At 41.3% G+C, this 26,000-nt stretch overlaps 1 protein-coding gene across 9 annotated transcripts in view; it reads right to left on the reverse strand.

Moving 5' to 3' along the window:
• Nucleotides 1-8,268: 8,268 nt before the first annotated feature.
• Nucleotides 8,269-26,000, reverse strand: part of RPS6KA5 (ribosomal protein S6 kinase A5) — a 184,832-nt gene continuing 167,100 nt past the window's right edge. For 5 of the 9 annotated variants that reach the window (XM_081510897.1, XM_081510895.1, XM_081510898.1 and 2 more), the window contains 5 exons: nt 23,580-23,750; nt 19,992-20,183; nt 13,939-14,098; nt 12,236-12,399; nt 8,269-10,077 (listed from right to left, as the gene is read on the reverse strand). In XM_081510897.1, coding sequence (XP_081367023.1) covers nt 9,838-10,077; nt 12,236-12,399; nt 13,939-14,098; nt 19,992-20,183; nt 23,580-23,750 — 927 coding nt within the window. In that variant the 3' untranslated portion in view covers nt 8,269-9,837. Of the gene's footprint in view, nt 10,078-12,235; nt 12,400-13,938; nt 14,099-19,991; nt 20,669-22,013; nt 23,380-23,579; nt 23,751-26,000 lie in introns of those variants that run through there. The other 4 variants (XR_014059767.1, XR_014059769.1, XR_014059768.1 and 1 more) reach the window with 4 other exon arrangements.

Raw genomic sequence — 26,000 nt, forward strand, 5'->3', positions numbered from 1 at the left:
TGGTCTTTAGCACAGTCACACTGGTGTGCAACCGTTACCACTATCTAATCCAAAACACTTTCATCATCGCCAAACCTTATCACTCACGCACAAGCAGTCACTCCCCATTTCCCGCCCCACCACCCCCGGAAACCACTGATCTGCTTTCTGTTTCTATGGATATGCCTGTTTGGAACATTTCATATAATCGGAATTATACCATATGTGGCCTTTTGTGTCTGGCTTCTACTTTTTTAAAACCCTTTTTTATATTGGGGTACTGGGGCTTCCCAGGTGGCACTAGTGGTAAAGAACTCGCCTGCCAATGCGGGAGACGTAAGAGATGAGGGTTCGATCCCTGGGTCAGGAAGATGCCCTGGAGGAGAGCACGGCCACTCACTCGTGTTTTGCCTGGAGAAGCCCGTGGATACAGGAGTCCAGTGGGCTACAGTCCACGGACACGACTGAAGTGACTGGGCACGCACAGCGGGTTAACGGTGTTGCGGCAGTTTCAGATGAACAGCAGAGGGACTCGGGCCTCTGCTCCTTTTAACTGGTGGTTCTTAGACCATTCTAAAAGGGCTGTAATTCCAAGGACACTAAACCAAGGTGCCGAAGATTCTTGGTCTGTCCTGAGTGCACTTTAGTTCCTACAGAGCTTCTGTGTGATGATGTTCTAGTTCTTTGACTGTCTTCTGCTCACATGAAAACGGACTGTAGTTGGAGGTGCAAAGGGTCATCTCTGGAACATGTCTTTGAGACAGAAAATAATCCATTGGATAAAATTTCTGAAGTGGGAAAGAACAGCAAAGGACAGAGGAGTAAACTTTTCTATTTGACCATCATATCCTAACAGTGCTACGTGCCCAGGTTAAGCTTTCTCAGTGACATTTAAGCTATTCTGGAAGACTGGGAACACCACGCCGTTTTTCAGCCTCTCAGAGCATTAGTGAGCGCTCTGCAGCCTGTGAAAACTGAAGTGAGAAATGACAGGAGGCTGATTCTTTCTCAGACTCACGGTGACACTCATGGAAAGATTTAATCTCAGAGTTAAATTTGTTCTTCATAAGTCAGTTCCTGGAGCTTCAGCTCAAACTGTCATATAATTATGTTTCAAACTGGGTTTTTTACATGTTTATCTTGTCTGCATGATGTGAAAACTCACAGGTAGAGAATAAGCATGATGTCTTAGCTTTGCAGGGGACAAGCACTGGTGTACTGCGTGTGCCCCCTGAACTGCGCTAATCTCAGCAGGACTTTTCAAAGGGCTAAAAACATTTGTATAAAATAGGAAGGTGCTGTCATCCAAAAGGTCTTAGTCCATCTTTCTCTCACCTACATGTAAGCAAAGTCTTTAACTAGTACAAGCATGACACAGAAGCCATTAAGTAGCCTTTATTTAAAACAAGAGGCAGAGATCTTATCTAATTTACTCTTATATTACCTGTTTCTAGAATAATACCTGGCCTGAAGCAGGAGCTCAAAAAATGTCTAGTGCATGAAGGGAAAACGAACACATGTGAGCCTGTGACCACCTCCCCCGTGAACCTGTGACAACCAGGTTCTCACTGCCAGGAGCCACTGTGGGGAAGTGACAACAGCGATTCAAAATGACCATTATCCGATCTCTGCTTTGGCCACAGTGCAGTAGCTAGTGACTGGAACTAACTCTCCAGTGAAAACAACTATGAAAGCTAGGTAAAATACATACTACCTGCTCACGGACATCAAGGAGCACACCAGTGCAGGCAGACCCTAAGAGCTGGGGTCCCTAAAAGAAGGAAAGCGTACGGGGGTGAGCTCCACATTCATTCTGCCTTCTCTGGAGAGACTGAAAATTCACAAAGGAAGCAAAGCCTAGCAGAGAGCAGCCCGCCTGCCCACACGGGGGACGCAGGTCTGACCCCTGGGATGGGAAGGTCCCCTGGAGGAGGGCGTGGCAACCCACTCCAGTAACTCTTCATGTATATGTACAACATATCTTCTGTAAATAATAGATATGGTGGTATATGTGCATGAAAACATAAAAAAATCTATAGAATTATAGAGTGAATTTAGTAAGGTTACTGGATGCAAACACAATACAAAAATTAATTTTATTTCTATATGCTAACAAAAAGAATTAGATAATAAAATACAAACATCAAACATCTAGAAATTTTTCTAAAAAACTAGAAATAAATCTAACTTCTACATGTAAATCTTAAAACATTGCTGAGACAAATTCAAGACTAAGTAAGTAGAGGGATATACCATGTTTATGGATTGCCAAACTCGAAATTGCGAAGATATAAATTCTCCTGAAATTGACCTATATTTTTAATGCAGCATCAATTAAACCCTAATGTATATCTACATTGTCCCTCAGGGAAACTGAGAAGCTGTTACTAAAATGTGTATGAAAATTCAAAGGGTCAAGAATAGCTAAGACTATCTGGAAGAAGATCAAAGGTATTAGAAATCTTACATTATCATATATGAAGACTTAAAAATTCTAACTGCAATGCACTGAGCTTTTCAATATATTGGGCTGGGTCAAGTGAATACTCTTACAGAAATAAACGAAATTTGGCTATTACCTCACACCATATACAAATACCAGTGCTAGGTTAATTGTATGCCTAATGTGAGTGATCAAACAAGCTTTCCAAAAAATTTAAGAATATTTTCATAAGATTGGTGTAAAGCTTTATTAAACAGGACACAAAAGTCATTAACCATAAAAGAAAAGATTGGTATATTGGACCTCATAAAAATTAGCGCTTTCTGATCATCAAAGGTCACCATTTGGAAAGTGGAAAAGCAAACCAAAGAGAAGATATTTATAATAATATATCAGACCAAAACCTCATTATCATTAAAATATAAAGAACCCCAGCAAATCAGTAGGAAAAAAAGACAACCCAATAAATATGAACAAGTAACTTGAACAGGCACTTAACAAGAGAAAATTTCCAAATTTAATAAAGATATTAAAAGGTATTCCATGACACTGAATTAAAAGATGTTAAAAATATGATCACTACTTATGTAGAGTTAGTGCTCCATTTTGACTGATCTTCTTGGCCACAGAGTGTCAGTGGTCTGAGCAAAAGGCAGCAGGAAAAGTCCGGGAGGAGGGAGGTAGGGAGACAGAGGAAAGTTATCAATGGCCCTGAAGGAAAACAGCCACCTTACAAGCCCGTCTATAACATGTTAAACAAGTGCATCCACACAGGAGACAAAATTGTTAAAAGATGTTTATCCACATGGTCACTGAAATACCGAGAGGCCTGCTATGCAGCAGCCCTCTCCACGTTCACACCGAGTGTTCCTATCTCAGAGCTGTACGGTTGCTCACTGTCTGACGTAGCATCATCATTCCCTTATTCCTTTACAATTTCCATCCCCAAATTTATTTCTCTGCCCCAATCAAGTCTTTATGTCTTTGATCTTAATTATAACCTATAAATGTTAGTTAAAACATATTAAGAAGTAGGGAGTGAAACACCAGTGTTCAGTTCAGTCAGTTAGTTCAGTCGCTCAGTCGTGTCCGACGCTTTGCGACCCCATGAACCGCAGCACGCCAGGCCTCCCTGTCCATCACCAACTCCCGGAGTTTACCCAAACCCATGTCCATTGAGTCGGTGATGCCATCCAACCATCTCATCCTCTGTCGTCCCCTTCTCCTCCTGCCCTCAATCTTTCTCAGCATCAGGGTCTTTTCCAGAGAGTCAGCTCTTCACATCAGGTGGCCAAAGTACTGGACTTTCAGCTTCAACATCAGTCCTTCCAATGAACACCCAGGACTGATCTCCTTTACGATGGACTGGCTGGATCTCCGTGCAGTCCAAGGGGCTCTCAAGAGTCTTCTCCAACACCACAGTTCAAAAGCATCAATGCTTCAGTGTTGAGCTTTCTTCATCGTCCAACTCTCACATCCATACATGACTACTGGAGAAACCATAGCCTTGACTAGACGGACCTTTGTCATCAAATAATATCTGTTTTTAATAAATGCTGTCTAGGTTGGTCATACCTTTTCTTCCAGGGAGCAGGAGTCTTTTAATTTCATGGCTGCAGCCACCATCTTTAGTGATTTTGGAGCCTAAGAAAATAAATGCCGGTGCAGGGATACATTAATGTATGTACGTAGTCATGGAACAGTGCAAGAAAGGCACACGTGCCGCAGTGAATGGAGACAATACAGACAGCGGGAGATGTGAGCGGCGCTCCTGTGAGCCGTGGTAATACTTTCACTCTTAGTTGTCCACATAGAACCGAGGAAAAAAAATGTTTTTCATCTTTTTCTTCCATTTACTTTCTAGGGAGAAAAATTCTTATCTTTATGTAAAGTTGTGGAAGAATTTACACAGTTACATAGATTATTGCAGCTTAGATTATTTTTAACAAGTGTTCAGTTCTACACCTAAGGATGCATTATCATTTTAGGCAGAAGTATACAAGTTATAAATTAAAATGCCAGCCTTTAAAAAATTCTTTTACGTATGAGTAAGTGTGGTTTCCTCTTTTTTTTTTTTTTTACACTTGGGGTAAATTTGTTTTATTTATTATACCAATATATGGACAGTTAGAGTACTAAAGAGTTTGGAATTGAGACAATTTGCAAGTGATATTTAGATGATTTTCCTCTTCTTTTTTAAAATTCATGCAGTCACGTTTTTCAGGGTATTTTTCAAAATTTTAGTACTAAAGCATTAACTTTATATGGGACGTAGCACCTTTATATTCCCCTTCTTATCCATCAGAAGTATGAGAATTATTATGCATTTAATCTTTCCTTTTACCAATATTTGGGGCTTCCATTGTATCTCAGCTGGTAAAGAATCCACCTGCAATGCAGGAGACCCCAGTTCAATTCCTGGGTTGGGAAGATCCACTGGAGAAGGGAAAGGCTACCCACCCCAGTATTCTTGGGCTTCCCTGGTGGCTCAGCTGGTAAAGAATCCACCTGCAATGCAGATTCGATCTCTGGGTTGGGGAGATCCCTTGGAGACGGGAAGAGCTACCCACTCCAGTATCCTGGCCTGGAGAATTCCAAGGACTGTATATCCATGGGGTCGCAAAGAATCGGATACGACTGAGCATCTTTCACTTTCACAGTATTTATAATCTGAGCAAATAGAGTAGCACTACAGGACCTAAAATAAACTGTCATGAATAATCAAATGTCTACCACAGCAACAGGCCTTTAATGAGGATTATTATCACACATCCATTCCAACCCAACAGCGCCCATTTACACAATCAGCCTCTTAGAAAGTTAAAAATAAAACCACAGTTAAGAATGCCAAGTTCCTCAACCATACTGAATTTTAAAACAAATAAAACATAAGCAACAATGATTTTCCAAACCATCTACAAGCAGAAATGCCAGGAAATAAACCTGTAGCATTCTGTGCATACAACTTAAATTTCCTTTTCTAAGTCATGACATTTTGGAGGGTTGTTCTTTTGTTTTATTCTTCTTTTTCTACATAGGAGGACTTCAAAATCTGAAAGATCAAAACTGTTCTTGTTTGTACGGAATGGAACAAGAATGAAAATGGAATATTAATTTTTTAAGTGAAGAGACAAATTTTATAAAACTGTATAAATTAACAATGCCATGCAACATTAAAGGCTAATGGAAACCACATAATGCTAAGAATTATCCCAGTTTACTGTGCTCTGGGGAAAAATTGCTGCGTTAAATACTACTTGACCGATCTGAAGTATTCAACTCCTCATGACAGCCTATACACTATTCTATTAATCAGTAGAAAAATATTACACAATGTCCTTCTACCTATTCTGGCAGAAATATACCAGGAAACTTAAGCCTGATGAATAAACACCAAGATTCCTGTCTTTTAATTCAAGTCTCCTTCTAGATACAAAAGAGCAAGGTTTTCACCACATGCTCAGAAGAAATAATGGAAAGGAAATGGCTGACAATAAGCAGTACCTATTTTGCACTAATATGAAGAAGCCAAGACAGACAGATTGGGGAACCAGTTTAGCCACTTTAACTTTGGTCTAATAGTATAAAATACAGACACCTGCTTAATTCACAAATTCATGAATTAAAAAGTGGACAACTGCCTTGGGGAATGCAAGCGTTAATTACCTAACTGCATGACAGGGAGCTGGGCACACAAAGGGCTCAGAAGAAACATCTTAAAATCTCAAAGGTAAGCAATGAGACTAAGCAAATGTTAAGACGAAAAACACTGCCTCCTTGAAAATACACTTTTCCCCCACATAAAAAAAATTTAAATAACTACCCTTTAGGAAAACATTCTAAGAAATATCACAATTTGGAGTTACTTAACATGATAGTAAATAAAACTTTTATGCCTCTGAAGCAACTATTTTCTTTGGATAGATCATACTTAAAAACTTTGATGTATCTGTTATTTTATGACTATTTTTACTTTCTTTGCATTTGATACTAACTTGAATTTAAATTCTGAATTTCATTAAAGCCTGCTATATACATTTTCATGCCAGATAAAGGTATCAAATAAAGGCTGACTCTTGCATGGTGTAAATAAATTAAAGGCCAGAATTGGGATGTTCTAGTGTAAGATATTTGAGGGTCCACAACTCAAACAATTTAAAGATATTTCACTATGTTACAGTAATTCATCTATAATTATACTGCTATGGTGTAAGCAGCATATCTGAATTTAACTTATCTACTTAGATCTTAATATTAAAAGTGTGATTGTGCAATCACCAAATTGTGTTCTTATTGCTGATCATTAGGAGAACATGCAAAGGAATCAGGTGGTCTCACACATGTATAAGGTCAGTAATGTAGAAATTTTCACCATTTTGGTACCCTGTTCTTAACAAATATGACAATAACAGGTGTTTGGAATGAGGGTAAGGTAAGTAAGTAGACCATAAATTGTATACTTGTATAAAGTATTTGAGAACCTACTTGAAAAAACTGAGATACAAAAGGAATTCTCTTATTAAAAAAAAAAGTCACAGCTACCCTAGCAGGTTTTTTTTTTTTCAAATAACTTACCTTATACACAGTTATTTAAGTTCTCAGCATAGCACAGTTATTTAAGAAATCAGCAGTAGTACAAAAAAATAAATAGAAGGCAGTCTTCCATGGGTAAGTGAATCTGCAATTCCAAGACAGACCAGAATATTGAAATTAACTCTGGAGACTTGATTTTCTGTCCCAGTGGTTCAGTGGTTTATTATCTTATAAAGGGTTGGAAGAATTAATGAATTTTAAAACAGCTAATTTAACTCGTTCAGCACAGGATCGGGCACAACAGTTAGAAGAAGCTGGCTTTTCAACAGGGCTTCCCTCTACTGCTTTTGTGTCCTTATTCCTGCCTCTCCGTTCGCCGTATATAGTTACAGAATACGTGAATCAGAGCTTATAATGATATGAAAACTACACACTATGGCCAATGAAGGAAGAAGGGAAGGGGTGATTTGGTTCTGTCTCCAAAACTATTACACAGAGAATTGAATGTTTATATTTGTTTGTCTTGAATCTACTTCTGTTCTTCTCCTAATACCAAAGGTGAGTCCTTTCATTTAACGTTTTCATACGAAGTATTTTTTGGGTGTTTTTTTGATGTGACTAAATGAAAGCTTTGTGAATTTTAAAGTGCAGTTGGCTGGCACTGACGGCCTGCAGGCGGGTTTACACAGAGCTGAGGACTGAGACATTCCCTGGGGCCCTGCTCCGAGCTCTCCTCAAGGCCACTCGAGATTATGAAGGAAGCCCAGCAGTTGAAAAACCGGCTTTCTCTTTCCTTCCTCGTGTTCTGCCCGCCATTTTACCATTTCATTTTGTCAAGTCCTCCAGAAGTGGCAAAGGTGATAAATGTAGGTAAAACCCATGAACTTCCAATATTCACTATGCATCACTTATGCCATCAATCATTAGGGTACACCAACTATCTTTCTGGCTCATTTTCCCTTTGCAACAAAGCCTCTAGAGTTCACATTTTATTAGTATTTTCTCCTAGAATGCACAGTTTTAAAAATGTTTGGAGCTAACTCACACATTTCTAGATATAGTCAACCTTACTATAGATATAAATGGACATTTTCTTGGTTATTTTAACTTTGTGCCTGATGGAATCACAGTCTGTGAATTAGCCTCAGAGTTCGGTAATAATGTACCTCAGATTTCCCATCATTATTAAGAAGGACCAAAAGCTAGAAGTACAAAATTTTCATTGACTCGAGAATTATGCAGCCATTTGGGCCACTGAAAAGTATAAAAGTTATTTCCAATAATCATTGCGAACAAAAATGTGGACAGGATAATACATTTTGAAAATAGTTTAATATTTGCCATTTTTGTTGCCTGTGCTATTAATATATACATTGGTTCAGTAATAAATATACTACTATTACATAGAGTGCAATATTTTTAGTATTCATAACTGGTTGAAATTAATGATGCTATTATCTCAAGAAAGGAATAAATAAATATCATGCCCAATTCCAAACTAATGCTCAAGAGGTTATTGTTAACAAAACTGACAAAATAAACATATTGGGCATTACCTTTTTAAACATGATTCCTGTAAACATAGCAAAAAATCACTTTTCTCAGTCCTGACATTTCGTGTGATGGCTTAAAAAAAATACAACACAAATCCTACCGCTTTTCCTTTTGCATAGGGAATGAATGAATCGGTTTTTGAAACGCAGCGATCGTTCAGTGAAATGTCTTCAGCACACAGCACTTGTTTCCGGTTATGAACTCAGAACTTTTGAGCAATACAAGTGCTCTGCATAAGTTTATAAAATATGCTTTCTGGATTTAAAATTGAACAGAGAAACTTTCAAACAAGTCATAGATATGATTCTAAAATATTATGTACATAATATCTGACTACAGGAGGAGAAGCCTCACCGTAGCACAACACAGTGTACAAATGAGCACAGTGTTTACTAGAATTTCCGTTTAGGTTTTCCTCACATCGGTGCCACAGTGGCTAATGATCACGTTATACAACACAGCCCCTTCCATATAGCATCCTAAGTAGAAGGGGGATGTGAGGGCAAATTTAAAGTAGATAATGGGGGAAAAAAGGCAAAAATACAGTATATATGCTTTAAAGAGTGCACTTTATAAAACAGCTTGCTTTATTCATTTATTCTTTTATAAAGTGCAATATTACTTAAAACAGAGACATGTACCTTAATATTTTGCAGTAACCATGAAAACAAATTGCCAGGAAAGAGCAGTGCAAAATTAAAAACATACGTAGCTTAGCATGCATCTCAGAGAGGTCCCCAATACACAGCACGGGACCTTCTTATATGCCTTTTTTTTTAATTTTTAGAAAAAGATTAATAATAGTAGGTTATCGTCATAGGTAACCATAAAATAAACACAATAAGTTAAAATCCTCTCTCAAGAAATAAGTATATACCACACATAAAATTCATAACAGAATCTTTTGGAAAATAGTTAGACCTTTTTTTTTTTTTGCTGATAAATCACTGTTCAAAGGATGCATATCTCTTAAAAACCCACAATGCCCACAAGCCGAAGCAACAGGTATCATCACAGTACTAGGAGCTCCTGCTGGCGGACCTCTGAGGAACCTGTGACTGTCAGCGGCTCAAACCTCAGCGGTCCCCACTCAGACGGACAGACATCCCTGCCTTTGAGGAACAGGCGCGCCGGCCGCATCTAGGTCACTCCACAGCACGCGTGTGCGCTACCACAGCCCCATTCTCCGCCCGGTGCTCGCGGACGAGGATAACCAGCTGGGTTTTCCTGGAAACGTTCCCTACGGGGCAGAAGCCAGCGGGACGACGGGGCAGGGTTCCGCAGGGCACGAGCCCGGCGTCCGGGCCCGGCTCCCCGCTCCGGGGCGCTCAGTCCGAGAACTGGAAGAGGCCCTCGGGGGCGCCGGCCTCGGCGGGGTGGCCGGGCTGCAGCGCCCGCGGGGGCGTGCTCTTGCCCTGCGAGTGGGAGGACGAGGAGCGCGAGCTCTCGCTGGAGCTGCTCCGCGTCTCGGTGCTCGTGCTGGTCTTCTTCATCCTCCGCCTCTTCGCCAGGGGGGCCTTGTCCACGTTCTGAAGGCAGAAGCCCTCTCTCTTGTATTTGTTAAAGGCCTAGGGGAGAACAGTGAGATCAAACCAGTCCATCCCGAAGGAAATCAACCCCGGATACTCACGGCAAGGACTGACGCTGAAGCTCTGGCCACTTGATGCCAAGAGCCGACTCACTGGAAAAGACCCTGATGCTGGGCAAGCGGGGAGCTGGGAGGAGAGGGGGGCGAGAGAGGGTGAGATGGCTGGGTGGCATCACCGACTCGACGCACATGAGTTTGAGCAAGCTCTGGGAGACAGGGGAGGACAGGGAGGCCTGGCGTGGTGCACTTCACACGGTCACAGAGAGGTGGACACGACCGAGAGACTGAGTAACAAGGGAAGAAAAAAATAAGGGGGAGCCGCCATGAAGGAAAAAGGGCTGGTCGTCCTCGCAGTTATGACTTACAGACAATGGCATGGTTGGCAACCAAAGCTCCAAATTGTCCTAGGAAAGTTAAAGCGAAAGTCGTTCAGTCGTGTGAGGTTCTTTGCAGCCCCATGGACTATACAGTCCATAGAATTCTCCAGGCCGGGATACTGGAGTGGGTAGCCGTTCCCTTCTCCAGGGGATCTTCCCAACCCAGGGATCAAACCCAGGTCTCCCGCATTGCGGGTGGATTCTCTACCAGCTGAGCCACAGGGGAAGCCCTAGGAACATGGTCCTTAACCCCACTGTATCTAAAACTCCAGGAGGGGTGCACAAGTTGATGGGGAAGGGTCTCTGAGGGCCCTGTTGAAGTCCCCCAGTGAGGCTGTCCAGGAGCCCCAATTCTAATCAATCTTTTGAAGACGGAAGTGCTACCTCTCAATTAAAGGCATCACCGACTGACTGGAAATTCCTGGAGGATGTCAGCAACTTAACTCCCTTCCCCCCATTACTCTGACTCATCCTTAGACTTAAGATTCCAACCACAAAGTCCCAGCACAGAGCCCCTGACCTCCACTCCCACATCAGTGCAGTCTGGGTACGTACTGGACACAATAATACAGAGATTAGCTCCATAGACCTCAGCCTGGCTTCCTCTTCACAGCAGCCCATTTCTACTTTTCTTAGATTCAGGCGTAGGCAATGCTGAGGTGACAACCTTGTATCACATGCCACTGAAAAGATTTGGATCATCTGCAAATGCCTGTAGTTAATCTCTTCACGCCTCACCAGATCCCAGTTCATTAGTTCTTTAATCCATTTCTGCAGTCAAGAGGAAATGCTATCCTGTCTCCTTCCTCAAGATAATCCTCTCAGAAGTACGGTTATTTCTATCTAACTCCTCTGCTCCTATACAATTATCTTAATGTATTTGCATCTGTTTTGCACGAGTGTGCCAGAATCTACATTTATTGCTATGTAGTCTCAGCCTTTCAAGTATACAATATTTACTTATACCAATTAATTTACTTTTTATCCCTCAGTTTCTAGAACAATAAAATTATGCACAAAATGACTGTTGAAGGGACAGACGTGCACACATGCCCTAATCTCCAATGCTTATTTATAGCTTTTACAGACAGTGATCTGGCTTATTTGAGAGAGAAAAAAAGTGCTAGTATAGACTTATGGTTGCCAAGAGGGAAGGAGGGTGGGGTAGGGGTGGTCTGGAGTTTAGGTTTATCAGAAGCAAACTATTATACATATAGAATGCAATAAACAACAAGGGCCTACTGTATAGCACAGGAAACTATATTCAATATCCTGTGATAAATCGTAGAAGAAAAGAATGTGAAAATGAATGTATAGTATATATTTATATATACGTAAATATACACGTGTAACTGAATCAAGTCTGCTATAGCGCAGAAATTAATACATTGTAAAATCAACTAACCTTCAACAAATAACATTTTTGAAAAAGCTCTAATAATATGCATATTGCTTTCCTTAGTGACTGAAAAACTTCAGCTATTCAAGTATCAGACTTCTGCCTCATCTCAAATGTCAATATTTTGTGGGTTTGCGGTGACTCTGGTCCTTATGCCCTTTCTGTTTAGAAATGTGTTTATGTCATGAAGGGATTTATAAGAGCATATCTAAAATTAAAAGAACCCAATTTAAAAACTATCCACCCAAGAGTGTGCCTCTGAGGTTCCGGAGTAAGGACATCCAGTCCCTTCTCAAACCGTCCCAGGAGTGCAGAGCCTCCACGAGTGCAGAGCCCCCAGGCGCGCAGAGCTGGAGCCTTACGTGGAAGGTGGCTTTCACACACGTGTGCACCGCAGCTCCTGAAGAGCCCAGAATGTCTGGAGTCATCAGAGGATTCGAGGACAGCTGACTGCCGTCTTGAAGCCATTCATTGTATCTCAAGTCAGGCATTTTAAGCCTTTTGTTTGGATCGACTGTGAGAAGTCCTGTGGGAATAAATAAGATATTTTTATTTCATGAGCTGTCATTTCAAACATAGTTTAAAATCAACCTCAGAGATCTCAATTATGTTCACAAGACATGATGGTTTCTATATGGCGTCAACCTCCTACAAGGATGATTACCTACATTTTCATCTACACTGAAATTCCCTGGTGAACAGTGGCTGCTGATAATAAGGCCCACAGCAGCCTGTTTCCAGGAGGCTGTCGGTTAGCGGGGCTTTCCAATCTGGGGAAAAGAACCACTTGAAACAAGGACTCCCACCAGGGCCAGGCAAACCCCCTCCAAAAAAAGAGCGGTGAGATCTGCTTGACACATGCACAGACATGTTCCGCAGGTTCAGGAACGTGGGGAGGGAGGCTCTGGGAGGAGCTGTGTGCGAGGTCTTATCACATCTGAGGACACGTGCTGCAGCACGGGCCATGTGCACAGCAGGCTCCGGGGAAGGGCTCCCCCCTGGGGGCGGGCACCCTGGGAGGCTCCCAGGAGAGGAGTCCTGGGGGATGAGCAGGGATCGATGGCAAAGTGAGCCCCAGGATGAGGACGAGCACGAGTCAAGGTGAACAGAATCTGAAAACTCAGCACATCGGAAGAGTCAGGTGTTCCACAGCGTCAGTCCATCCTAAAGGAGACCAACCCTGAGTGTTCACTGGAAGGACTGATGCTGAAACTGAAGCTCCAATACTTGGGCCACCTGATGTGAAGAGCAGACTCATTTGAAAAGACCCTGATGCTGGGAAAGATCGATGGCGGGAGGAGAAGGGGATGACAGAGGAAGAGATGGTTGGATGGCATCACCGACTCGATGGACATGAGTTTGATGAAACCCCTGGAGTTGGTGATGGACAGGGAGGCCTGGCGAGCTGCAGTCCACGGGGTCGCAGAGAGTCAGACACGACTGAGCGATTGAACCACCACAGCTGCTGGAGTGAGGGTGACAGGAAACAGGGAGGCGGAACCAGGCCGTGAAGGCTCCGCTAGGGAGTCTGGCCTAAAGCTCACCGGCACTCTCTGAAGAGCTTTGAACAGAAAAAAGGTCTGACTGCATTTGGATATTAGGAAGGTCACTGAGCCGACGGACGACAGATACACAAAGCCAGAGCAAGCAGGTAAGCTGAAAGCACGCTGTGGATTTTAGGGGAGAGCCATGAGAGTGGGGAGGAGGGGCAGCTGCCAGCGAGGCTGAACCCCAGCACCGAGGGCCTGGCTGCGGGAGGCGAGGAAGGTGGGGGGGGCTGAGGGTCTTGGCCACGGAAACAAGAGGGAGAGAGGAGGACGCATGTGCCTGGGGGACAGGAGAGGAAGGAGGAAGCGGTTCCCTTTGAAGGTGTGAACTGAGGCTGTGAGTGTGGATGAGGTTGCCGACAGAGGGTGTTCTGATACGAAGCTGAGGCTGAACAGAGTAGCTTGAATCCTTAAACACACAGGGATTCTTGAATAATTCACAAACAAATATATGTATCACGGATATAGTTCCACTTCAATCACTACACATCATATAAAATTTTTCATTAGATTCTTACCTTGGATCAAATCTTTAGCCTCTTGGGATACATTCTTCCAGGCTTCTCCTTCAAAGGAGAAATCTCCCTTTTTAATTTTCTTCATGATTTCCACTGCACTGGTGCATGTCAGACTTTTATCATGAGACTGAAACGGAACTTGCCCTGACAACATTGTATACTATCAAGAAAAAAACAGCAAAACAGAATGTCTGCCAAAATCACCATCAAAGCCACTCTGGTAATTTCATTACTAACTCATCAGCATAATTTCCCAAATATTACAATTAGCATTACTAAGTTTAAAAGATCACATGAATTTGATCACTGAAACAACGAATACATTTCAGACTTGTATATAAAAAGAAATGGCTTATTATGCTATCAAGATTTAAAACCATTTTTATAGCTATATTCAGGACAAGAAGAATAAAAAGGGGATAATCTAATCATTTGAAAAGACGACCTATACACACCGCCAGAGGAGCTGCGGGCCCAGGAGGGGCCGGGGACGCAGAAGAGGGCGGGTCCTGTGATGCTGGACTGGGGCCGGGAGACCTGGTGGAGACATCGCCGCCACAGCAGCACTCGCCTGAGACTCAGGACTCCACACCCTGGCAAGGATGCCTGGAGCCAGTGAGAGCAGTCAGCTGAAATGCTTCCCGAAGCTCAGACAAAGCTGTGAGCTGGGACGAGCAGATGCCCTGACCCATAAAGCTGCTGCAGCTGCTGTGCCATGCACACGGCACGCTCAGAATCGACCAGAGGCGGCCAGAGGGGCTGCAAGTTAGCGCATGCGTGCACGTCACCTCTCTCAAGGTGCACCAAGGCCTCTTCCTTAACTCACACCTATGACCTCACTGAGGAGGGATCCCAGTGATCGGCTGATGAGAGAAGAAAGGAAATTGGGCCTACTTGTCAGATAGTCTGGCATTCTTTCACTTTGGCAGTGTCAGAATGTGAAAAGCTTGGTGAAGACACCAGCTCAGGACAAGGCCCTACGGGGCTGGAGTTCTGTCCTTGAGGATTGTGCTGGATCAGTGGCGATCCATCGGTGCTGGGTCCCCCTATCTAGGTCCTATGGGTGCAGGCCTCACTCACAGAACTCACATTTCCTGACCCTGCAGCCTTAGGGTCCGCTGTGAGAGGCTTTGTTCCGCGAGCGCCCCCGCTCAGCTCCACTCGGTGACAGCAGGTGGCAGCTCACGGTGCCCCCTTGGTTCACCTCTTCCCTGCCTTCCTCCTGCCTCCCCGAGATTCTGGTCCTCAGTGAAAGTGAAAGTCGCTCGGTCGTGTCTCTTTGCGGCCCCACGGACTATACAGTCCATGGGATTCTCCAGGCAGAACACTGGAGTGGGTAGCCATTCCCTTCTCCAGGGGATCTTCCCAACCCAGGGATCGAACCCAGGTCTCCCGCATTGCAGGCGGATTCTTTACCAGCTGAGCCACCAGGTCTGGTCCTTAGGAACATGCTAAAATGTAAGCTTTCACTTCAGGTTCTGCTTTCTGGGGGCACCCAGACTAAAATATCTCTTGTTGACAAACATTTGACTTGTTTCCAATTTGGGGCACCCTGAAACCTGCTGCTACGTATCTTTGTGTACATCTCTTCTGGTACGTAAAAACAGACATTGCTGTTGGCTACATCCCTGAGATGGAAACTGCTGGGTCATTTGGTCTGTGTGTTCAGTAGATACTGCAAAACAGTTTTCGAAAGTCTGCTCCCCTTCTTAATCTTACCCCACTTCCTAACACATACATTGATGACTAAATACAAAAAAGTATCCTTTATATTAGAGTTTTCTTGCTCTGCTGTGTAATAATTCAGCAAGCTGTTGGGTGGAAAGATGAATTCACCATCTTTGGAAATATTTAAAGGAGAGTGGTGATAGGGACTTTTTGTAGAAAGATCCCTTTTCTGGAAGAGTTAGAATTAGACAACTCTAGGCTCCTCTCAACTCCAAGATCTTACAATTTAGTTGATTATCCAGGAACCAACTTCTGTTAAGAATAATTCTGTGTCTGCAAACTGTTGGCAAAGGTTGTGATAACAAAGTATCTCTATACATAAAGATATACATATGTGCATGTGTGTGTGTATGTATGTATGTATACACACACAAGGGGGAACTGGGGAGAAAGCAAAAGTAATCGTGGCAACATGCTAAATGTTCACTGTAGTATTCTCCCAAATTTTCTCTAGGTCTGAAATTTTCAAAATAAAATTTTGAGAAGATAGCGAAAAAATATGAAATCCTGAATAAAACACTTGGAAGAAATATGTTTTAACCCTTATTATATTCCGTCCCACGGGTATGCTATATATACCTATGGAATAGCATATAATCCTGTTCTACACTTTCTAAACGCTGTTAGGCTCTGAATCACTGTGTGCCTTAGAGACTCATGTGCTGAAAAGTTACACGCACCCCCACGTGGCTGCATTGAGGACAGAACCTTTATGGAGGTAAAGGTGGTGGGGACATGAGGCCTTCATCCACGAGGGTGTCCTTACGGAGAGACGCACGGGAGCTGGCCTGCCCTCCCTGTGAGCCCACGAGAGGAGGGGCCACGTGGGGTCACCAGGAGCAGGTGGCTGTCTGCAGCCAAAGAGGGGAGCCCTCACCAGATGCCAGCCTGCTGGCACCCTGGAACTGGACCTCCCAGCCTGCACAACTGGGAAATAAATTCCTGCTGCTCAAGTCGCCCAGTCTGCGGGATTTTGTTATGGCCGCCCTGAGCGGACTAAGACGCCATGTAAGCTCCATTTTAATGGAGTCCTGTATGTTTCCAATGAACTGCTCATCCATGACGTAGACTGAGTTGTAATCAAAGCCACGTGTGTGATTCAATGCATCCTTCTCAAGTATTTGTTTTACCCAGTGACAATAAAGTAAATTATCTTCATATTAAAGTATCCATATTTGTGTTCATCACAGGTAACATGTCAAAGGGTTATAGATTTCTAAGGCAAACAACTTCAAATAAATTTTGTGCCTACTATGGGATAGCTCAAATCTAGATCCTCTGGAGAGGAGCACTCATTTATATGGAAAAGTTTACAAGGCATTCTTTTTTTTTCTTGGACAGTTTAATGCAGGCGCTAACTTAGCTTTTCATATGTAAGTATTGGCCAGAAACTTCGTTTGGGTTTTCCATGGGCTGTAACAGAAAAACTCGAATGAAATTTTTGGCCAACCCAATATTTCATTTTGTATCTGTAAAAGGCAAGGACTTTTAAAAACCCACAACCACAACCTCTGATTGCACTTAAAAACAATTAGCAGTAATGCCTTTGTATCATCCAATATCCAGTCAATAATCAAATTTCCCCAATTGTGTTACACACACTGTCTAATATTATAATCACATTAGTATGACAGAGTTTGAATTTAACAAACAGAATTAAAATTAGAATTTGTTTGGATTAGAGTAAAATGAATTCAAGTAAAATGCAAACATTGTTTCTTAAGTGTCTTTTAATCTATAGGTTCCCAGTCTAGTTTTTCTTATAACTTATTTGCTGGAGTAACTGGGCTGTTTGTCCTGTAGAATTCCTGCAGTCTGGACATTGTGATTATACACTGGTGGTATCATTTAATCTGTTGTTTCCTGCTCCTGTCTAAGAGTTGACAATTACATCTAGAGAGAAGCCTGGCTTCTCTCCACGCCATTATACGAGGTTATTTCCATAGCTGAGGCATTTGGCGGCTCTAAAATACCTGTCTGCATGTCTAAGAGTGTCTTTTAAAACCTTAAAAAGCATGATAATTACATTTGGCCTGTATTTAAGTAAGGCTCTTTTACAAGGGAGTAATCTTGTATTACTGCTAAAAAAGAAAGGCTCTTTTTTATTTAGATGAATTTTTTAGGAGAGTGCTACTGAATCAGTTTAAGTCAAACAAAACTCAAATCTACAGAAGTTAGCTGTTTATTTTTATTTAAAAATCATACTCATAAATATGTAATTTGATTTGCAAATTATAAATGATGACTTAAAACTGCTGAAATAAAAACCTATAGCTTAAAAATAAAAGGACCATCCTGCAAGGACAACTGGCTGCCACTGGGGGAAAACAAACTGACACCAAAATAAATCCCAGACGGAGCGCATCAGTATAAAAAGAAAATACAACTCAAAAGGGAAACTTAAGGGAATATTTTTATAATCTTGGGTTGGGGGTGGAGTGCCAGTCTGACATCAAAGCCAGAACACCACAAAGGAAAAGACTGACATATCGCGCGTGGAGTCACTTCGGTCGTGTCTGACTCTGCGACCCCGTGACTGTGGCCGCCAGGCCCCTCTGTCCAGGGGAGTCTCCGGGCAAGAGCACTGGGGTGGGTTGCCACGCCCTCCTCCAGTGGATCTCCCCCCCCCAGGGATCGAACCCAGGTCTCTTATGTCTTCTGCATTGACAGGCAGGTTCTTTACCACTAGTGCCACCTGGGAAGCCCAATGTATTTGAATTTTGCTTTTAAATAGATATGTTTTTTCATTTTTATGTTGTAACAAAATTTTTTAAAATTTCTCCATTAAAACATAAAAATTAAAAAAGCTTCTCTATTTAAACCTCTCTAAAAATCAAATTAAAACCTCATATAACTGTGAACAAAGTTTTCAAAGAAATGACAAACCAGAAAAAACATTTCCAACGTTAATGTCTGACAAAGGATTAAAATCCTTAATAGAGCCTTAAGTTTCATTATATGAAAAATTTCCCCATGGGAAAGTGGGCAAAGCTCATAAACAGCAATTCATAAAACAGAAAATTAAAATGTTCAAATACACGAAAAGATGCACACACTGAATACTCATCAAGGAAAATGCAAATTATAATAACCACAGGAAGTAATTTAGATGGAAATTGATAGTATCCAATGTATTCACATACAGCTGATGAGAACATGATCTGGAAACCTTCTAGAAGGAAATACAGGCATATATGTCAAAATAAGGATGTATATACCCTTCTCCTAGGAGTCTGGTCTAGGGAAATAGTGAGATCAATGCAAGTACATATATCAAAAATATTCATTTGTGTAGCTTATAATTAGCGAGAGGCTACAAAATGCTAACTGCTCATTAGTAAGGAAATGTTAAAAACTATGGAGACTCAAACTACATATCACATAATCTCATTTGTTAAGAAAACCTGAATATATATAGAAACATATAGAAAAAAGTGTAGAAAGAGATACAGCATACATATTAGGAAGCAGGGGTGGGCGGAGGGGAAGAACTTATGCAATACCATCTCTGCACGATGAGATTACGAGTGATTCCACCTTGTTCCCTGTAGCTTTCTCTATTGTCTGAAAACTTCTCCCTATGATTATGCATTACAAATTGTATGCAGAAAGAATAAAGCTATTTTGAGAAAGAAAAAAAAAAAAACATGCTGAGATTTTTCTAGCTTATGTTCTGTTTCTGATCCTGGCTGCCAAGAGGTTTTGTGAAAGCATGCTTACCATGATTACTATAAGTTACTATAAATCTTTTAAATTTTATTTATTAATTTGTTAATTTATCCTGTGATATTCCTCAATTGCTTTTTGGGCTAAAAATCTCAGAGAATATACTTTAAAATTTTTTTTCCATTAATGAGTCACTTTGCTAGTTTCATATTATATCTAATATGCGTAGCTTATGAAAATAGACTACTGCTTCTTTAAAAATACATATATATAACTGTAATTCACATAAAACACAGCTGCCTTAAATATTCCAAATAAACCAAAATAAAAATTCCTACATTTTCTCCAATATAAATTTTAAGAAAGGGAAATAGTCTTCAGTCAGGCCTTTCACTGTTTGTACAGAAAAGAAACCAATTTGCCAATTTTTTTCATGAATTTAAGAAAACCCTCGAGGGGTAGGGTAAGGGCGTGAGAGGGAGGGGTGATATGTGCACACGCGTAGTTGACTCACCTCATTGTAGCAGAAACTAGCACAACATTGTAAAGCAATGATAGTCCAGTTAAAAAAAGACAGACAGACAGACAGACAGCAAAGGGAGAGATGCAGAGGACACCGAGACCAACGGGGTTGAATGGCGTGGCTGGTACGAACTCACCAAAATGACGCCCAAGCTCCAGAGGTCGCAGGACTCATCATAGCCGTTGTGATTCAGGAGCTCCGGGGCAGCGTAGTGAAGAGTGAAACACGGCGTCTTCAGAGGCTGATTATCAGGGGGCTTCAAGCGTGCAAACCCGAAATCAATGACTTTAATTTCCAAATTGTCATTTTCATCAGTGAACAATAAATTCTGCAAGATACAAAGTTTCTCATTAAGATGTCAGGGGCCTTGGAGAGGCATTTTGGAACATTATCTGTTAATATTTACATTGGACTCAGACAGAGATCAGACGCGGTGGGCTGGGAGCTGGGTCCCAGCATCCGCGCTCTCTGCGTTAGGAGTTCTGGACCGCACGCGTCTACAAGGTCACGAGGGACGTTCCCGATGCCGACACGCCCCTTCTTGACCTTCTGCTCTGTCTTCTACTTCTTCCACCAGCCTCCCTGCCAACCTGGCTCTCAGGCATCTAATCCTGCTTTAAAGATGTCGCCAAACTGATGTTGGGAGCTATTATATTTTCTTCTAGCATTTATTATTCTTTTCTGGCATTTATCAGCTCTGCAATATCAGTTCAATGTCTTCACTCACATTAGACCATAATTCCACGAGGCCAACAACTGTGTCTATTTTATTCATGACTTTCTCATGTAGCAGGTGGTTTGGTAAATATTTGTCTGTTGAATGAAGTCAAATAAAATAGTTATATAATATCTAGCAAAACAGTTAATAATATTTGGTAAAACCTATTAAAGAATACATGGTGGAACCATGCATCTCAGAAATGCTTTTTCCAAAACAGTTAATACTTGATGCTTATGGAGACTATCCTTCTTTATTCAGAAAATGTTATTTTGAATCATTTTCCAAGCCTTCTCAATCACTAAGGTTTTACTGATTACTTTTGTTTTGTTTTTTATCTGCAACATGCAGCATGCAAGAACTTAATTCCTCAACCAGGGATCGAACCCATGCTCCCTGCACTGGGAGTTCCCCTCTTAACCACTGGACTGCCAGAGAAGTCCCTGATTACTTTTGTATTTACCACTTGTTTAAACAATCTAACTATATTGGTATGCAAATCATCATTTTTATCAGTACATCAAACTAGGACCCACAGTAAGTGAATCTGATAATATTGTCTTTAGCCATCCTAACAAAATCTAGTATGCCTTTTTGATCATTAAATTATTCCCCCAGCTCTGGAACATCATTTGCTTTTTAATATTACTCAAAGTGAAAGAAAATATATCATAGAAGGCTTCACTGATACAAAGAAGAAAAATCTTCTAGGCCCCCTTTCAAAAGTTAAAAATGAATGAAGTGGGAGGAAAGAAACAAAAAACATTAGCTGAAAGGTTTTCTTAAATTTTCTGTCATACTAAATGCTTAATCCTGAATTTCTGATAGAATTTAAATGTGAATATAATTCAATGGAAGGCTTCGCCACAGCTGAAGTCATGCTGGAGTTCAGGCAGGAGTACTTAGGAGAGGGCCCAGCAGATGGCCCTGGGCTCTCCTGCAGCAGGAGGCACTGGGCTGCAGCACCCGGCCTGCCCGCACCGAGCCTGCAAGTCTCTGGAAAGGACTTCAGTGTCTCCTACACCAAGACTGGCTAAGGACGCCCTTGTTCGCAGATCTTGAAATGGAGGAGACGCGGCATTCCCCTCTTCACCCCTCTCCCAATTCTCAAAGTGGAGCTGGGCGTACACGGTCAGGAGTGGCAGGAAGTCACCACTCAAACCACTGATGTCCTTGTCTCAAGCTGGGCCAGGAACTAATTCGATAAAATTTCTCAATCTTTCAAGAATATGGGGATCAGTTTGAAAAATACAAAGCAGCCTACTAAGAATGGCAGCCAGCTTCTAAATTTATTTGATTCTCACCACCTAGAAATTATCTTGCCTGTGTAGAATATGAACACCACATAAATATCTACCAAAAGAGACATAAACAGATCTTAAAATGCTATCACTGTGAAAGGGATTAAACTTTTAGCTTGAAAATAATATAATCGGCCACTTAAAAGTCAAAGTGAAAGCCATTTTATTATGAAAATGTTAGTTCAAAGGTACATTTTCATGTCTCCAAAACACATGTTGGTTTAGGACTATCACAGTAGCAGGCTGTCTTATATAACGAGACAGTTCTTCTTTTCAAATGCCTACTTGAAACAAAATCTTTTTAACAGATAAGAACAAAGCTATGTGAGTGTTTTTTTAACCAGTAAAATCGGAAGGCAAATCTAAATTCTGTTGGAGAGGACAGTTGAATCGTTTGAGACTCATGAGGGGACAGATGGCCAGTTATCAAAGAATAAAACATGTGAAAATGAATTCTAGACAGTCATGGAACAGATCTTTTCAATTAAAAAAATTACATGCTTGTTCCTTGTCTATCAAAAAAAGCACTTAAGTGGTATGTGGTCACATTTAAAAATAGACAGCTAGTCTCCACTGTGCGGAGCGCCATATTTCCAGTGGGCGTTGTGTGGGAGAGTGGGAACTGCAATCAGGAAGCATAGCTGCGCGCTCACAACACGCTTCTGACTAATTACGAGTAATAGGAATAACAATAATAGAAAGTACACAGAAGTTTAAATACTTTAGGAATCAGTCAGTTATATCCAAAGACAGAGAATTCCATTTTCAAAACATCCTCTTCCTACCAGTAACCTAACGTACTTAACCAAAAGGCATAAATGGTACTTTTTGAGAGATATTCTTTTATAGTCTAACACAAAAATACAGCAAATTATTATTTTAAATATACTTGAAAATGCATTACAATCACATAGCAATTAAAACTGAAATTCTATTTTAGAGTAAATATATATATATAATTTTGCCTATGGTAAAGGATGATTCATTGTTATCCTTTTATAAAGTATTGGGTTTTGCTTTTCAATTTGCATTATTATTTTGATGATTTTCTAAAAGGGAGGAATTTTCATATTTGTGATACTAAAAAGGGATTATTCTAGAGTTAGAAAATTCTTTCTTAACCTTTTGAAAGAAAAAAAATATGAAAAGCTGCTACTTCTGCACTGCTACACAGTTCTATAAACACTGCAAGTACATCAGCAAAGAAAAGCACATGCAAAGATCACAGAACTAATTAAACCAAGACAATGCTTTAAGTATTCAAAACAGGATTATGTATGTTCCTATTCATGAGCTAATCAATTTGATTATGAAAGTGAAAGATAAGCTTTCAAAATACACCGTTTAAAAAAAAAAAAATCCCTCTAAAATGGTATACATATAGGAGGGATATTATTTTCTTGCTACAAAAATTTCCATTGCTATTTTTAGTCCACAACTGTTGCATAAAGTATTTCTTCCATAAAAGGCTCTCACACTTACAAATATAACCTCAAGATGATCAGCTGGCAAAAAAAAGAAAAGACAGATTTATTTTAGACTGAAATAGAAAAAGAAAAAAATCCAAGAAACATGGTATTTGCAAATATCTATTTAGAAGAAAGCCCTGAAAATAAAAAACCAAGCCCCCCCCCCCCAAAAAAAGCCCGCACACGTCCAGGGGATCCTTAATAGTGACTCAAGGTCGCACTGTGTGACTTCGTACCTCGGGTTTCAGATCGCGGTGTACCACCCCGACGTCATGCATGTGGCTTACAGCTGACACCAGCTTCCGCATGATGTAGCTGGCTTCCGTCTCACTGAAATGTTTCTTTCTCTTAATGCGTTCAAACAGCTCTCCCCCATTTAGAAGTTCCATCACTAGAAACGTGTGAAGCTAGAAAAGAAAGAACAATGTGTAGGGCCTTACTGAAGAGGAGAGGCTGATCGACGCATAAAACATTTACTGACTATGAACTGTAACCGATAAATTTAAATAGTCCCTTGTTAAAAGAATCAACGGTGATCCTTGCATTTTAGAGGAAAGAGTTGAAGGATAATGTGTCTTTTTTAGAGTTCTATTTCAGTAATGGAAAATTTCAAGTACTGCAGTGAAATCTTTATATATCCTTTCCTTGACTAATTCTTTCAGTTGAATTGCATTCCAACCCTCTCTATCAAGTTTACATATTTTTCTTTTTAAAGTGTGACCTTGTACTGATAATAATGTGAAATTGGCTGCTTTAAATAATATAGAAGATTACTGATGGAACACGCTGCCCACAAGAGGCCTGACACACACATTTAATGGCAAATTTACCTTATAAAAAAAGGCATTATTGGATGATGTCACTTTAAATCTTCTCTTAGGGCTCAGCAGATTAGTTTCAGGGTTCCTGTTAATTCCCACGGCAAAAATCCATAACTCACTATGGGTTTTTTAAAGACAAAATTGCTTTTGATCCCAAAGGCATTATCTTAATAGCATCAAAGGTTACATACTTATTATATTTTGCATATATTTCCATAAAGAAAATAACATAGGAGCTATTGAAAAGCAAAGGAATTATATCCACTCCCCAATGAACACAAACGGTTTAAAAAAGTTATCAATAATCAGATTCAAATGCTATGCCTTATCACACCAATGTCACTCAACAAACAAAAGAAAGTATGCTTCCCTTTGAATTAGCAAAGTCCAGAAAAACTGCATCATAAAAAAGATGGCTATAAATACATTATCCTGCACACAATGGGCATATTCTAGAAGGTGAATAACCTTTTTTTTAAAAAAGACAATTGCTCCCAGGCTACTAGAGATGATGCTAACTTGAATTTCTACATCAGCCAAATTAGGTCAAAGCTAAAGGTCTGCTAAAACTGTATGCCAGCAAGCTTTCAACAAATGAGAGGCAATACCTAGAGTGCTTTAAGAGATAGGCTTTAAGAGTCAAGCCTGCATCTGAACGCCATTTCTGCTACTTAATTATGACCCAGTGGATGTTACTTTACCTCCATGAACTTTAGCGCCCTCACCAATAAATATGTAGATAATGGTGAAAAATATGTACATGGCAGCTTGAATAATGGCCCTTCGAGATGTCTACATCCTAACCCCCAGAACCTACGGATGCTACCTTGTATGATGAAGGGAATTCTCAGCTGTGATTAAGGATCTTGAGATGAAAAGCAGACTGTGTTGGATGTGGCATGATGTAGCAACTGTGTCACCATTATGGGGAAAAAAAAACAACCCCAGCAGCCAACAACTGTACATTAGAACAACAATGTACTTATGCTGGCGTACACAGGATTACATCATGAGACAGATCTTTGGCCGTGCTGGGTCTCCGCTCGGGTGTGGAGGTCTCTCTCGCTGCGGCACGCGGGCTCAGCGGCTCTGAGCATGTGGGATCTTAGCGCCCCAACCACAGACTGAACCCTCATCCCCCACATTGGAAGGTGGGGTCTCAACCACTGTACTCCAGGGAAGTTCCCCATGAGATGATGTCTATTCTAGTAACTCTTGAATATAACAGCAGCAGATGATAAAGTTCATTTGTCACATAAATACAATATTAGGGGCATAACTCCCGAGATCTGATGGTGGCCTCAAGGTCAGGGATCCAAAGTCTTGGGCGGGAGGAGTAGCTAAGAGCACAGCTGCAACCACGGAGGGGCATGTCAAGGTCATCCGCCAAGCTGTCGACGGACATGCGAATCACCTCCAACAGGAAACTGTCCTGTCTCCTCCTAAGCACCCCCAATGGACAGGGACTCACCTCCTGCACTGAGGTTGAGTACCCCGAAGAGGCGGAGGCTGCGAAGGAGCAGGGAGATCAGTTCCCCCTAATCCTTGATTCAGAGGTCTTCCTTTTCTGATTAGAAGCACCAAGCAGCAAGCAGACAATGTCATTTTTTGGGTGCTCACTTACCTGATACGAAAACCAGACAGTGAGTCTGCCTCCCCTAAGGCAGGAGCACACAGTAACCAAATGCTTGCTTTGAAGCTGGACTGTGTAGGTTCAGATCCCAGAAGTACCACTCAGAGATGGGGAGACCCGAGCACTTAATTTCGGTGAGTTTTGCTTTCCCCACTTCGCAGAGTTATTGTAAGGACTGAATAAGACAATGCATGCAGAACGAG

Source organism: Giraffa tippelskirchi, chromosome 7 (genome assembly GCF_054371585.1).
Source record: "Giraffa tippelskirchi isolate mGirTip1 chromosome 7, T2T-mGirTip1v1.2.pri, whole genome shotgun sequence".
NCBI lineage: Eukaryota > Metazoa > Chordata > Mammalia > Artiodactyla > Giraffidae > Giraffa > Giraffa tippelskirchi.